This window comes from Salmo salar, chromosome 16 (assembly GCF_965601325.2).
Source record: "Salmo salar chromosome 16, fSalSal1, whole genome shotgun sequence".
In the NCBI taxonomy this organism is placed as follows: Eukaryota; Metazoa; Chordata; class Actinopteri; order Salmoniformes; family Salmonidae; genus Salmo; species Salmo salar.
This window is the reverse complement of record NC_138306.1, coordinates 51,700,685-51,715,088: the sequence shown is the minus strand read 5'-3', so window position 1 is coordinate 51,715,088 and position 14,404 is coordinate 51,700,685. Positions and strand designations below refer to the sequence as shown.

General features: G+C 45.0%; 1 protein-coding gene across 7 annotated transcripts in view; it reads right to left on the bottom strand.

Annotated features, from left to right (window-relative positions):
* The window catches only part of ptprsa (protein tyrosine phosphatase receptor type Sa), a 422,798-nt gene that overhangs the window by 146,398 nt on the left and 261,996 nt on the right, over nucleotides 1-14,404 (bottom strand). For all 7 annotated transcript variants that reach the window (XM_082962769.1, XM_082962771.1, XM_082962772.1 and 4 more), the window contains one exon: nucleotides 1,186-1,296. In XM_082962769.1, the coding sequence (XP_082818895.1) occupies nucleotides 1,186-1,296 (111 nt within the window). The remainder of the gene's footprint in view (nucleotides 1-1,185; nucleotides 1,297-14,404) is intronic.

Sequence of the window (14,404 nt, the reverse complement as noted above, 5' to 3'; positions counted from 1 at the left end):
TCATCCGGGTTTGGCCGGTGTAGGCCGTCATTGTAAATAAGAATTTCTTCTTAACTGACTAGCCTAGTTAAATAAAGGTTAAATAATAATAGTTACAGAAGAGTGGTAATATTGCATTAGTAACAGCAATAATGAAAAGGCAGCTCCCTGACCCATTTTATAATGTAAGACTTGTGAATTATTTAGTGGGAACAAAGTTATCTGGTACACTGCCGGTACAAACTGAGCAGATATGTAAGGCATCTTTTTTAATATGCACAAAATAAATAACACATGTCTAAAGATGCATCTGCCTCGACAGGGATTCATTGTCTTTTAGCGTTAGTGGTAGGGAGTAACTTTTGTCTTCATCGCCTGTTTTGTAAGAAACTGAAATGTTTCCTCAGATTCATTTGTTCTTCATATCTTCACAATTTCAGAACATAGCCCTTTAAATGACATATTTTTAAGGCAAAATTCCAAAATAGTCATGTGGGAATTCTATCAATGGATAAAAGAAGAACAAGTACAGAACAAGTCATTGTTTCTACTTGTTTCTACTATAGCGGTGCTGTAGGCATCTTACTGCAGTTCAAAATCTTTTTTCTCCATCTGAAAGGAAGACTGGGGTTGACATTTTGATTGGTCTGCACTAGGCTTTGCGACCCAATCAAAATCAGACTTACCGTCATATTCCTGTGCCTGAAAATTTAATCACATGGGCTGTTTACAGCAAACACATTTAAAAGCCTACTACAACTTTCACACACGTACTTGACAAATGACTGACCACGTACTTGCTGGTCATAAAAGCATCCCTTTTCTACGTTGTAGCTGCTATTTAGGGTAGATGGGGCTTTCAGAGAGGGAGCATATCAAGAGTAAAAGATACCAATTTGAACTAAACATTATAACGGGGAGGGTTAGTTGGCGGGATACAGTTCAACACTCTCCACCATCACTGCAAGTTAAATTAACATTTACGGGGAACAATACTGGTATCAATGTCACAATAATTATATTATTAAGTCAGATTTGTCTACACAATAGTGTCCTATTTTAAGTTAAGGACTTGTATTTCCCCCCTGGTCAACATTTGTTAACATTTTACTTCGTAGTGCACTCAGACTGAGCTTCCCTCTGGCAGCCATTTTTTGTCAACGGAGTAGAAGGTTTTCTGGCCTCCGGCACCTTGTTGCACCCTACCTCGCACATATAGGTTAGCAGGGGATGAGTAACGCACGCCTTCCACGTTAGACGCCACACACTCGTACTTCCCCTGGTCCGTCTCCTCGCTGTTCTCAATCTGCAGGGCGCCTGGGAAAGACAACACCCGACAAAGACAAGGAGAGAAAGACAGAGAGAGAGAAAGAGAAGAAGAGGGAGGGGAATAACAGTATTAGTAATTCCATAATGGCAGGAGAGTCAGAAACCTTTTTAATGGAAAGTATCCCTCATACATTTCTCTAAATGTTTCTCCTAATACTAATGCATACTGCTGTGACAAGCAGCTTCCCATAATAATTACATTTGTGAAAAGTATACATTTGCTGTTAAATGTGGATGGAAAGGATACTCGGAAATGTTGTTCTCCTCAAACACCCAGGAGTGCCAGAGGTGTGATAGACAGGCTGCTGAGAGGCTAAGATTGAATGTGGATGGACACATTGAATTCACTGAAGGAGTGTAGGGGGTCATTAGCAGATCTCCAGACAAATGGTTCATCAGTTCATGTCCTGAAGTGCTCTGCTTAGCACAGCATTTCTATACTCGTTGCAGCCCCGCCACGGAAACAATAGCTAACATTAACCACGTTTCCATCCACAGTGTTAATGCAAGTAGTGCAAGACGTATCATTTTTTTTTTTAAATCACAGCAGGTGTGATGGAAACAGGAAGTGTAGGTACATTTTGATAATCGTTGACGGATAATTTGTTCGTTCGACGTGGTGGAATCTTTTTGTGTCTGTAAAATTAATTATGTGACAATTGCAATGGAAATTCCTTTATCAAATATTGATATAATAAACCTTCATGTCAAAGTAAACTTGGAATCATGCCAGGATATGCTATGTTGCAGGCTACTTCCACTACGATGTGGAAAAAACATTAAGGCAGATAAAATAAGTTATGACGAACTTCACGGTGGTTATGGCCTATATGATGAACGGTGATGAGCTTAATGCACATTTCCAATAAATATTGAGGGTTTTATTTGAATGCTTGTGACATGATGATTGATGTTGCTCTTTTCCATACTATTTATCGCAAACAATGTTGGGATAAAATATTTAGGTAATAGATTATGCATTAGGTGCATTTAACAATTAGGGTCCGGAATGTTAAAGCCAAATAGCTAATTTGTATTTGTAAACAATAACCAGAGCATTATTAGTTGAATTATTAGCGTGAAGCCGTTATTGGAGATGAATACGCCCTGTGTGGCCGGTGGGTACAGGAGGAGGAAAGGTTATTTGAGGGAGGAAGTCGGGCCTATGAGGAGGAGTCTTGATTAGATGGGGGAGTGGTATAGTATTTTTGACTGCACTTGCTCGCACTTACTCATATGATATCTTGAATTTACTGCACACAATAGCCTTCAATTATTGCACATATAAGGTATTAGAATTAGAGGAGTTATAAGGAACATGTTTATTTTCCCATCTTTTATATTAGAAAGTCTGTAAGTCTTATATGCTTGAACGAAGATGCATCCTTTTGTTTGTAAACTTGCAATCCAAAGTGCCACCCTGCCATCATCTCTGCGGACGCGCAGTAAAGCCTGCGGGGAGTGTGTGTCCGAAATAGCCCCTCTCTCGCCAGGGCAGTGGTCATATTTATTGGATGGAATAGAGAAAATATGCCACTACACCATCGGTAGAGTTGTTAATGCGATGAAAACACATTGAACTTCTGCTTTTTATTCAATACATAGAAACTTAAGCCCCAAAAAAGTATTTTGATGTGCTCTCCGTCATCACGCACAGCAATTTATCCGCAACAAGTCAGTTTGATGGAAACACCTTGTGGCATAATGTGCACATTTTTTAAATATTCACATGAAAAACTGTTGCTAATTGGATGGAAACCTAACTAGTGAGATAACTAATTGTGTATGTCCGCATCAGTCACTAAAGATATACCTTTAACCTTAGTACACGACAGGTAAAAGATGACATGCAAAGCTCAGGTTCATGTTCAAGTCTCAATATTGGGAACTGAAGCGTGAGACTGGCTCAATCTAACACAGTAAACAGTTTGAGAATAATGTGGATGGAAAACGGAAGTAAAACTATGGGTGTCAGATGATTCCTTGTTAACGCGTGACGATGATATCATTAGGGTTTCTGCCTGGCTCGGCCCACTGACAGATTGCCGTCCCTGCCTCACTGACAAACAGAGCGCCGGCGCTCGTTAGAGTTTAGCCAAAGCACATCAATACGCCACTGGGCCTGCGCTCATTTGCCAGAAACTACACCACAGACATATCACTGCAGAAAGCTAACACGTTAAAGTGCCCCTAACACTCAGGTGTAAACAGGTCCCTATAATCAGCTATGTGTTATACTACTTCCTCTACTCTGACAGCCTGCTTCAATGTCCACCTAGGATCTCTAGCTCAGAGAATGTGCAGAGCGTAAGAATAGACAATGAAACTAGATTCATTTAGAATTCTCTTCTTTATTTTTCCTTCTCCTCTCTCACTCCCTCCAACACCTCAGATTGGCTCATCTCATGCCCAATGGGGAGTCCTATCTGGCATGGTGCTCACGTCCAGCAAACTGAAACCGTCTACCTGCATGAACGCAGGTGGTGGACCTGACATGGATCTGTTTGATGTGCGCTTGGCACAGCGAGTGCCAGAGCGCCACAGGTGGCTTGGAGCGTGGTCAAAGGTCTCCTCGGTTGAACAGCAGGGGGGCCGTTGAATAAGAACCATGTGAAGTCCAACTCTGGGAAGAGACAGTTCCAGAAAAACGTCTGCCAGTACCAGCCCTGCATCCTCAGTTCTGGCATCTTTCAGCTATTTGAAGCCCGGGGAAACATTTTTTAATGGCTCCATAAAGCACTTGGGTTAAATAAACCATAAACTCTTAGGAAAAAAAAGGTTCCAGAGGTTTCTGCAGCTGTCCCCATAGGATAATCCTTTTTGGTTCCAGGTAGAACCATTTTTGGTTCCAGGTAGAACCCTTTTTGGTTGTAGGTAGAACTCTTTGGGTTCCATGTAGAACCCTATGTGGAAAGGCTTCTACATGGAACCCAAAAGGCTTCTACATGGAACTCAAAAGGGTTCTACCTGGAACCAAAAGGTTATCCTATGGGTTCTACTGCAGATGGGGTGATTGCAAAGGGAGAAAGACATTCTCTTCCTGTGACCATAGATCTCTGCCCCTCTGGCCAATGAAGTGCTTTAACACTAGCAAATATGTATTTGACATTCCAGTCATTTGGCAGACACTCTTATTCAGAGCAACTTACAGTAAAGCACAATACATTTTCGCACTGGTCCCCCATGGGAATCGAACCCAGAACCCTACTGATGAACGCGCCATGCTCTACCAACTGAGCCACACAGGACAGTTGTGTTTGTTTCTATATTTCTCTGAGAGTTCCTGTACCAAAATGAATAGAACTAAAATCATTTTCTACCTTATAGCTACCGATGCCAACTGAAACATGAATTCTTAACCTTTCCCAAGCACACACAAACAATCAATTAGTATTATTGATTGTACGTGTAAAACCTCACTGATTCAAAGTGAGAGAATCTCAAGATGACTACACAAATCAACCAAGCCTAATTAATTATACACTAATTAAAATCAACAAGAGGCTCCTGTGGATTGAGTTTTTCAGTTCGAGGAGCGACTTTGAGTGAGTGTGTGTGTTTTATCTGCGCTTCACTACTTTAAGTAAGACTCTTTGCTAGGTGCCATCAGCTGGTTCTAGAGCCTGCAATGACTTCATCACATATTTGCAGCGATTATTTCAAAGTACATCTGAAGAGTACAGAGTCCTTAAGCTGGGAAGAGCAGGCAAAATAACGACTTTATTCTATTTTAAGTCGCTTTTCTCCCTCCATCTGTCAGTCACTTTATTGTAAAATCACTTCCTGGAACAGAGCTGGAAATATCTTGTCAAACTAATCAATGGTTTCTTATTGCATTGGTGCTATATATTTCATACACTTCCTTTCTGTTGGGTAAGTCTGCTCAAATTGTGTCTGCCTGTGCCAAAGAACGTCATTATTGTATACAATGGTTATAATTTCTATTCAAATACCATTCGCATGAATCTACTGTGACTAAGACTCTCCCTCTCTATGCTTTCCTCTCTTCTTCAATATAATACATTGGTAATTTCAGTCTTTTTGACCAGGCAGTCCCTGGCCAACTGAGGGTACCGTCGTTAAAGACAATAGGCCCTAAAGCTCTTATTAACATGCTGGAATCCAAACAAAATGTCTTTGATGTTCAGTTTCTATCCACCCCCTTCCCTAACACACCACCCCATCCCTTCTCTCCTTCCCCTTAGTCTTTGGGTTTTTAATGACTATTTTCTGTGTATTTTGCATAATTGCACTCCTAGAACCCTGCCAGCCGCCTGGCAGACTGTAGCTGCAGTGTGTGCATTGCCATTGGCGTTTTAAGACAGAAAAAAAATGACACAAAAAAATAAAAGCTCAAAACTATCTCGTGCCAGAAAGTGGCTATGTGCACAAAGCTCCACATGGCCACACAAAGGGGGCTTACAGATAGAGACCTGCCGTATATATTTAAGATAAACAGCAATTTACAGTGACACTGGCAAAATGCCCCTGAAACACGACACTAAAGCTCACTCCCAGCAGGATTTGCGGCACGCCACGAACCCTCTCCAGCTGTGAAGTCTTGTCACAAGCACAACAATAATGACAGTAATAAAGTTTTCCGGGGCGCACGTCTACTTTGTTCAATCTCATTAGGGAAAAGGACGTGCTTGCCATACCATGCATTTAAAGGGCCATGTTCATGGTTGATTAGTCATAGAATCTATTGGTCGACCATTGAACAGTCCGTCACTGCTGGACTAGTTATAAATGAGACAGCTAGTCGAAACTAGTGGTGGTCAGATGCTCCGGGCCTAGACACAACTATATGGTATTGATACTACTACAATACCTGAGGCTCCTATTACCAAATATGCCCAAATAGCCTGGCTCATCCAATAATACGTCCCTTTCCAAGACATGCCTTTCTCAACTCCCCTCAGACAACCACCTCACCCCCACCACACAACATCATCACTAGAGGAATGGGGGGAAGTGATGGGCGTTTTAGACAGTCAAACACACGCTAGTGTATTAGGACAAAGGAGAGAGGGAGAGAGGGAGCGAGAGAGGGTAAGGGAGTGGAGGGGTCTGGCACAGAAAGATGATTAATTCCAGAAAGTGCCCGTGGCCACAGGCTGCACACCCTATTGCCGATTATGTGCAGGCTTGGCCATGTGAACCCCTCCAGTCCCATTTGGGTAATTCAATTATTGTGGGCTGGCAGGCCCTGATTGATTTGTTTAGGAGATCAACAAGATGGCTGGCTGTAGTTTAACACTGCTTTCAGAGCTTGTCCAGGCCTGGTGGTGGAACAGGAGAGAGAGTCTCGCTTACTGCCTTTTCTTTTCTACTCTGTTCAATTCTCATCCTTCTCACTGGTACTCTCCACTTCTTATTTGTCCTCTTTTCAACATCCTCTCTCACCTAATTTTCTCATAGACCTTTCTCTGTTCATTTAAAGCCACACCTTTAAATACTAAACAACTAATTCAGACTACTGGGAAAAAATGCTTTCCCAACTGAGTTACAAACGGTGACAAGTGTACTTTCGAGAGAGAGAGCGAGAGCGAGAGCGAGAGAGAGAGCGAGAGAGTGAGCGAGAGAGAGAGAGAGAGAGAGAGAGAGTATCCGGATAATGAGATGTGAGAAAGAGAGAGAGAGAGAGAGCGAGAGAGAGAGAGAGAGAGAGAGAGAGAGAGAGAGAGTATCCGGATAATGAGATGAGAGAGAGTAAGAAAGAGAGAGAAAGAGAAAGAGAGAGAGAGAGAGAGACAGCAGTGTGTTTGAATAACAGGAGCAGGGACAAGTGACAGGTCTGTCCAAATCTGGTGTCTCCTCTCTCGCTGTCATGCGGGCCACGCTCCACCGCCACCACAAGGTTGTTGGACGTGAGCACGCCAGCAGGGGACTCCGAAACATGATGCCAACGTTGTCACCGTCCATCTGGCAGCTTGTAACTCTCTCATTAAACCTGTTATAAAGCAAGTAGGGAGTCTACTGCCTTGTAACTCTCTCATTAAACCTGTTATGAAGCAAGTAGGGAGTCCACTACCTTCATACAGACCAGTTCTCAGGTAGGGAGTCCACTACCTTCATACAGACCAGTTCTCAGGTAGGGAGTCCACTGTCTTCATACAGACCAGTTCTCAGGTAGGGAGTTCACTACCTTCATACAGACCAGTTCTCAGGTAGGGAGTTCACTGCCTTCATACAGACCAGTTCTCAGGTAGGGAGTTCACTACCTTCATACAGACCAGTTCTCAGGTAGGGAGTCCACTACCTTCCTACAGGCCAGTTCTCAGGTAGGGAGTCCACTACCTTCATACAGACCAGTTCTCAGGTATAGAGTTCACTGCCTTCATACAGACCAGTTCTCAGGTATAGAGTTCACTACCTTCCTACAGACCAGTTATCAGGTAGGGTGTCCACTGTCTTCATACAGACCAGTTCTCAGGTAGGGAGTCGACTGTCTTCATACAGACCAGTTCTCAGGTAGGGAGTCCACTGCCTTCATACAGACCAGTTCTCAGGTAGGGAGTTCACTGTCTTCATACAGACCAGTTCTCAGGTAGGGAGTCCACTGTCTTCATACAGACCAGTTCTCAGGTATAGAGTCCACTGCCTTCATACAGACCAGTTCTCAGGTAGGGAGTCCACTGTCTTCCTACAGACCAGTTCTCAGGTAGGGAGTCCACTACCTTCAAACAGGCCAGTTCTCACAGGCACTCTTGCATGGCGACAGTTGTGCGAACAGTAGTTTTGTCACAGTTTGAGCTTGTTTTGCTTTTTAACCCTTTCAATACAGAAAGCGGTAAATCACATGAAACAAGCCACCTCTGTTGTGGCTTAGAGGGACTTTAGTGTCTGTGGAGCTGACATCCAGAGATCACCCCTTCTTAAACCTCAAAACAGGTGGTACAATCCATCGCCCCTCCTCCTCCCAATCCTTTTGGTTCAGCCTAGTTCCCACCACCCTTTTGCTTTGATATCCCACAAACCACCTGTGTCCCTATAAATCACCTCTGGCAGTTGTGGTGGAGCTGCCAGTAGAACTCCGGTAGTGAGGGGAAATCTCTGTTGTGGATCGCTGATCTCATTATGGAAATGAAAAAGTTCATAAGTCACGCTCACTTTTGTTCACCGCATTTGATTTATGGGGGACCTTTTTATGCCAGACATTATGAGCATGGTTCTTCGCTGGTTTACGGGTAAGGCTCTGTTTGCGTGGTTCAAGGATTTCTTCTTCATGGAATGCGGAGTAGTTGCATTTTGTTTAATGTCTATTGGTTCTCTCATGTATGTCAATGAAAAGATATGGCAGAGAAATATATTTAACTGCTGAATACTAGCATCACCTCAGAATTATAGAGCTAAAAAGTAAGGAAACAAACAGAAACATGAACTAGTTGGTCATAATAACATCCTGACCACCCATTCCTGCCTACCACTATTGGCCCAATCCCCCAAAATATGAGGTGAAATACTGACAGAAAGATGTTTACCTACCTGCTTATCCCTGTAAAGAAAGCAATTTCATTACAAACACAGTAAAGATTACTTTAAAACAACACAGTAAAAATATCAACCTTTGTGAGAAATTGCCTCAATTGTGCCCAAGCTAGATTATCGAGAAGAGAGATGGGAGGAACATTCCGCCGTGCTAGCAATCATTTCCCATAATTTCCTGTGTTACATTCAACTGTGACATCCTCTCCCTTATAGTCTATCATTTGGTTTGGAAAATACATCTTGTATGCTGTTTAATGCAGTGGCCACAGCCATTTTAGAGACACCCATCGCCTATTTCCGTTCTAGACCACGTCACACTGCAGCGACTGGGGAAGGAAATGAAATGTAATTTATGCACGTTTTTTACGACATTCTGGGAGTGTCTCCTGCCACGACTCATTAGGAGGTCGAGGAGAGGCTGAACATACATACATAATGTAGTCATAGCAACGGGAAAGGATATAAGGGCTGACATAGGGGGGAGGTGTGCGGCTGAACAGTTTACCCAGCATTCATTAACCTGGCGAAATGAACAAATATCCCTGCAAAACTCACCTCAACATCTCCAAACATTTGAAATGTCAGAGTCAAAAGCAAACAAACCACCCCTAATACCCCCAATCACCCCTAATAATCCCCAACCACCCCTAATAACTCCCAACCACCCTTAAACCACCCCTAATAACCCCCAACCACCCCCAATAACCCCCAACCACCCTTAAACCACCCCTAATACCCCCAACCACCCCTAATAACCCCAACCACCCTTAAACCACCCCTAATACCCCCTACCACCCCTAATACCCCCAGCCACCCCTAATAACCCCAACCACCCTTAAACCACCCCAATACCCCCTACCACCCCTAATAACCCCCAACCACCCTTAATAACCCTAAACCACCCCTAATAACCCCCAACCACCCTTAATAACCCCCAACCACCCCAATAACCCCAACCACCCTTAAACCACCCCTAATACCCCCAACCACCCTTAATAACCCTAAACCACCCCCAATAACCCCAACCACCCTTAATAACCCCCAACCACCCCAACCACCCTTAAACCACCCCTAATACCCCCAGCCACCCCTAATAACCCCCAACCACCCTTAAACCATCCCAATAACCCCCAACCACCCCCAATAACCCCCAACCACCCCCAACCACCCCCAATAACCCCAACCACCCTTAAACCACCCCTAATACCCCCAACCACCCGTAACAACCCCCAACCACCCTTAAACCACCCCTAATAACCCCCAACCACCCCCAATAACCCCCAACCACCCTTAAACCACCCCTAATACCCCCAACCACCCCTAATAACCCTCCACCACCCTTAAACCACCGCTAATAACCCCAACCACCCCTAATAACCCCCAACCACCCTTAAACCACCCCTAATAACCACCAAGCCACCCCAAATAACCCCCAAACTACCCCTAATAACCCCCAACCACCCTTAAACCACCCCTAATAACCCCAACCACCCCATATAACCCTAAACCACCCTTAAACCACCCTTAATAACCCCCCAACCACCCTTAAACCACCCCTAATACCCTCAACCACCCCTAATAACACCCAACCACCCTTAAACCACCCCTAATAACCCCCAACCACCCCTAATAACCCCCAACCACCATCCTTCTCCCCCAACCACCATCCTTCTCCCCCAACCAGCCCTAATAACCCCCAACCACCATTCTTCTCCCCCCAACCACCATCCTTCTCCCCCCAACCACCCCTAATAACCCCAACCACCCTTAAACCACCCTTAATAACCCCAACCACCCCTAATAACCCCCAACCACCATCCTTCTCCCCCCAACCATCCCTAATAACCCCCAACCACCATCCTTCTCCCCCCAACCATCCCTAATAACCCCCAACCACCATCCTTCTCCCCCCAACCATCCCTAATAACCCCCAACCACCATCCTTCTCCCCCAACCACCCCTAATAACCCCCAACCACCAACCTTCTCCTCCAACCCCCATCCTTCTCCCCCCAACCACCATCCTTCTCCCCCAACCACCCCTAATAACCCCCCAACCATCCCTAATAACCCCCCAACCATCCCTAATAACCCCCCAACCATCCCTAATAACCCCCTTAACCATCCCTAATAACCCCCTTAACCACCATTTTCCTCCTGTTAATCACCCATCGCTCCACCAGATTGCAATTTTTCCGGTAATTCTCACATTCAAGAGGTAAACAAACACAAAACACACATACACGCACACACACACATTAAACAATTGCACGGCAAGGATGGAATGAAACACAAAATAGGAAGAAAAAAAAACAGATACACACACGTAGATAAAGACACAGAGGACAAAAAGAGGACCGTTCGCTGGTAATAGAAAAGTCTTGATTTGTTTTGGAGAAGGAGCTAGCTCAGTTTAGTCACTTCATTTGAATAAGAATGGATTCAATCTGGTTAGATTAGAGGTCAAGGTTCAGTTGTGTTGTTAGTTATAGTCTTACCTCGGATGGGGGTACCCTCTGGAAGAAGAGATACAAAACAACAGTTTAGTTCAAGATTAACGTTAGTAGGAGTTATTTGTTTTTGTGAATCAACCAGTTCCTTGCTAATTGGCCGTCATGATCAAAGTGTTTTAGAGTTTCTTATCAACGGAATTTATTCAATGGGACTTGAAAGACCTCCCACTGCTGGTCTCACAAAGGAACAGAAAGTTGGTATGGTGGGCACACTCTTGTACCCTTCTCTCCTCCTCGCCCTCTCTTCTCCTCTCACTCTCTCCTCCTCTCACTTCCTTTCTCTCTCCTCCTCTCCTCCTCTCCCTCTCTCCTCCTCCCCCTCTCTCCTCCTCTCCCTCTCTCCTCCTCCTCTCCTCCTCTCCTCTCCTCCCTCTCTCCTCCTCCCCCCCTCCCTCTCTCCTCCCCCCCCCCCCTCCCTCTCTCCTACTCATCCATATTAAGGTGGGAACACAAAGCAGCGTCTGAGCTCGGAGAGAGCCTTGGGGTCTTGGAGTGTATGTTTTATCATTGCCACTATTAACACTGATAAGGGGAGTCAAAAGAGGACTGGACCTAAGTCAATGTGCCTGCTAAGATCACATAGCCCTTTCCCAGCCAAGTGACCTTGTGGTCTGGGAAGCCAAACAGTTGACAGCCCTGGTACCAGACTACCAGGACTCTGTAGCAGAGAGGCTGGCCAGAGGCACTATAAAAGGCATGTGGATGGCACCTAATTGGGGGTAGTGTGGCTCTCCTGAGTTTCTACCAAACCTAGGTCCCCCTGAAATGGGGACTTGAGTGGGAAGAGGGTCAACCTCCTAGTATGTTATTCATTTTCTTTCAGACCCTCTCACTATTCCTCTTAGTCTCTGCCATTGTATGCAATTTTACTCAACAATTTTGCTCTCGTTTTCACTCAGCCTCTCTACTTTTCCTCTCACACTCTTGCCCTCTCTGATGATCCTCCTGTTGTCTGTGCCTCTCTGATGCTCCTCCTGTTGTCTGTGCCTCTCTGATGCTCCTCCTGTTGTCTGTGCCTCTGATGCTCCTCCTGTTGTCTGTCCCTCTCTTGCTCTACTTTGTGCCACTCTTGCTCTCTCTTTCTCCCTCCCTCCCACTCTGAGTCAGAATAGCAAACTGACAGTGCTCTGCCCTGGGCTTCCCCCTGAGAGCGCCACCAGGGTGGCGCCAGCCCAGCGGAGGTGCCCTACTTAGTGCCAGGGCCCGCGGTACACAACGCAAGAAGGGGTTAAAGGTTAATGCAGCCTGTTGTGAATGACTCTACATCCCTGACCTGTGTACCAGTGTGACTACAGGGAGCTACAATCACAGACACAAACCCCCTGTCTTTCATAGCAGTACAGAGAACCTACGTGTGTAAGCCATGTTGGAACTGAAGATGTGATTTATAATGGATTATGTTCTAGGGCTGCTCTTCCTCCTCTGGGTTCAGAGTGCTTCTTTGTTTTGCCAGCAGTGGGGAGGTGTGAGTGTTGAGCTTAGATGTTTTGACTGTTTTTTTGAATCTCCATGGATGTTACATCCCTAGAAATATGGATACCATGGCTAACCTGCAACACATGGCATCCTTTTTAAATGCTCATATCAGAGATATCCAATCAGAGATATCCAATCACACAGAAAGGGGAACAGGGTTTGGGACTGTTCAGTTGTTAGAGTTGGAATTCAAGGGCAGCAAGAAGCTTGTGGGTTTATTTGTTCTCTGAAGTCAGAATTTTAGTTAGGAGTAAGGAGTTACTAGTTAAGGTTTGGTTAGGTGGGGTTAGGTTAGATGAGGTTAGGTTAGGTTAGGTTAAGGTTAATAAAGCAGGTTTGTGGATCCTGAGTATTAAAAAGAGGGGATAGGGAGGAAGATTTAGTGTGTGGAAAATGAGGAGTTGAGAAGTTCAAAGCGATTGGTTCCAGGGAAGAAGAGAAGAAGGCATTTTGAATAGTGAAAGAAACCATCAAAACTTCATGATCATTTATAGAAAACAATGAAAGCAAAGGAACAGGAAGGGAACAGGAAGGGAACAGGAAGGGACCAGGAAGGGACCAGGAAGGGACCAGGAAAGGACCAGGAAGAGAACAGGAAGGTAACAGGAAGGGACCAGGAAGGGAACAGGAAGGGACCAGGAAGAGAACAGGAAGGGAACAGGAAGACAAATTAAAACTGTAGGTTTCATCCTTCTCTCAGAGCTTAAGCGAAGGAATGCCCTCTGAAAATGAGGAAAAAATCCTTAAATTCAGGGCTCAATTGACTAACAATGCCACTCTATGTAAATTGAACACTGAAGGGCTCGGGTCAACGTTAACCACTAAGGATGATGAAAATCACCATGTGTAGCACTGGTTCAGATCCACCTGCCTTATTACAGTATACACACGCAAGTCATAAACTCTGATTTTAAGCTCCGGTGAAGTGTGGCTTAATCAGCTTATGGTGGGAGTGACCCAAATGTACCTCCACGGCCAAAGACCTTCTGCCAGCAGTGTGGCGTCATTGACGCTGCATAATGCCCCCAACCTTGTGTATGAAATCCTTCTACATGTGGTTGAACGTGTGGTTGTGGATGCGGCTAGCTGTCCAGAGGCAATGCCAATCTGGCCAGAGACCGAGTCCATCTGGGTTGGAGATGGAGGGAGGTGGGGGTGGTGGTGGGGGGGGGGGGTAGGCCAAGTGCCAGGGTTTGACCCTCTCGGATGTCTGGATGACCTTCTCGTTTCCATAGAGACCTATCTGGGCTCCTGGCCCCCTGGATGTTAAAACACATCTGTCCATCTGAATCAGGCCGTCTCTTGCTGCTCTACCCTTGCCCCCACCTCTGTGATGTTTAGTGTATCTGTGCTGGGTGTATGCACATGTGTTTCTGAGCGCGCGCGTGTGTGTGTGTGTGTGTGTGTGTGTGTGTGTGTGTGTGTGTGTGTGTGTGTGTGTACAAAAATGCACACAGCTCATGTGGAGCGCCAAACCATCCAGTATCTTGAGAAAGATTTGGGTCATATTCCAAACCTAATATAAAAAGAGACCAAATAAAGACCTCATTCTTTATGAATATGTATGCATCCCACCTCCCCTCTCTCTACCAGTTTTTATTGTTCTCTCCCTTCTCT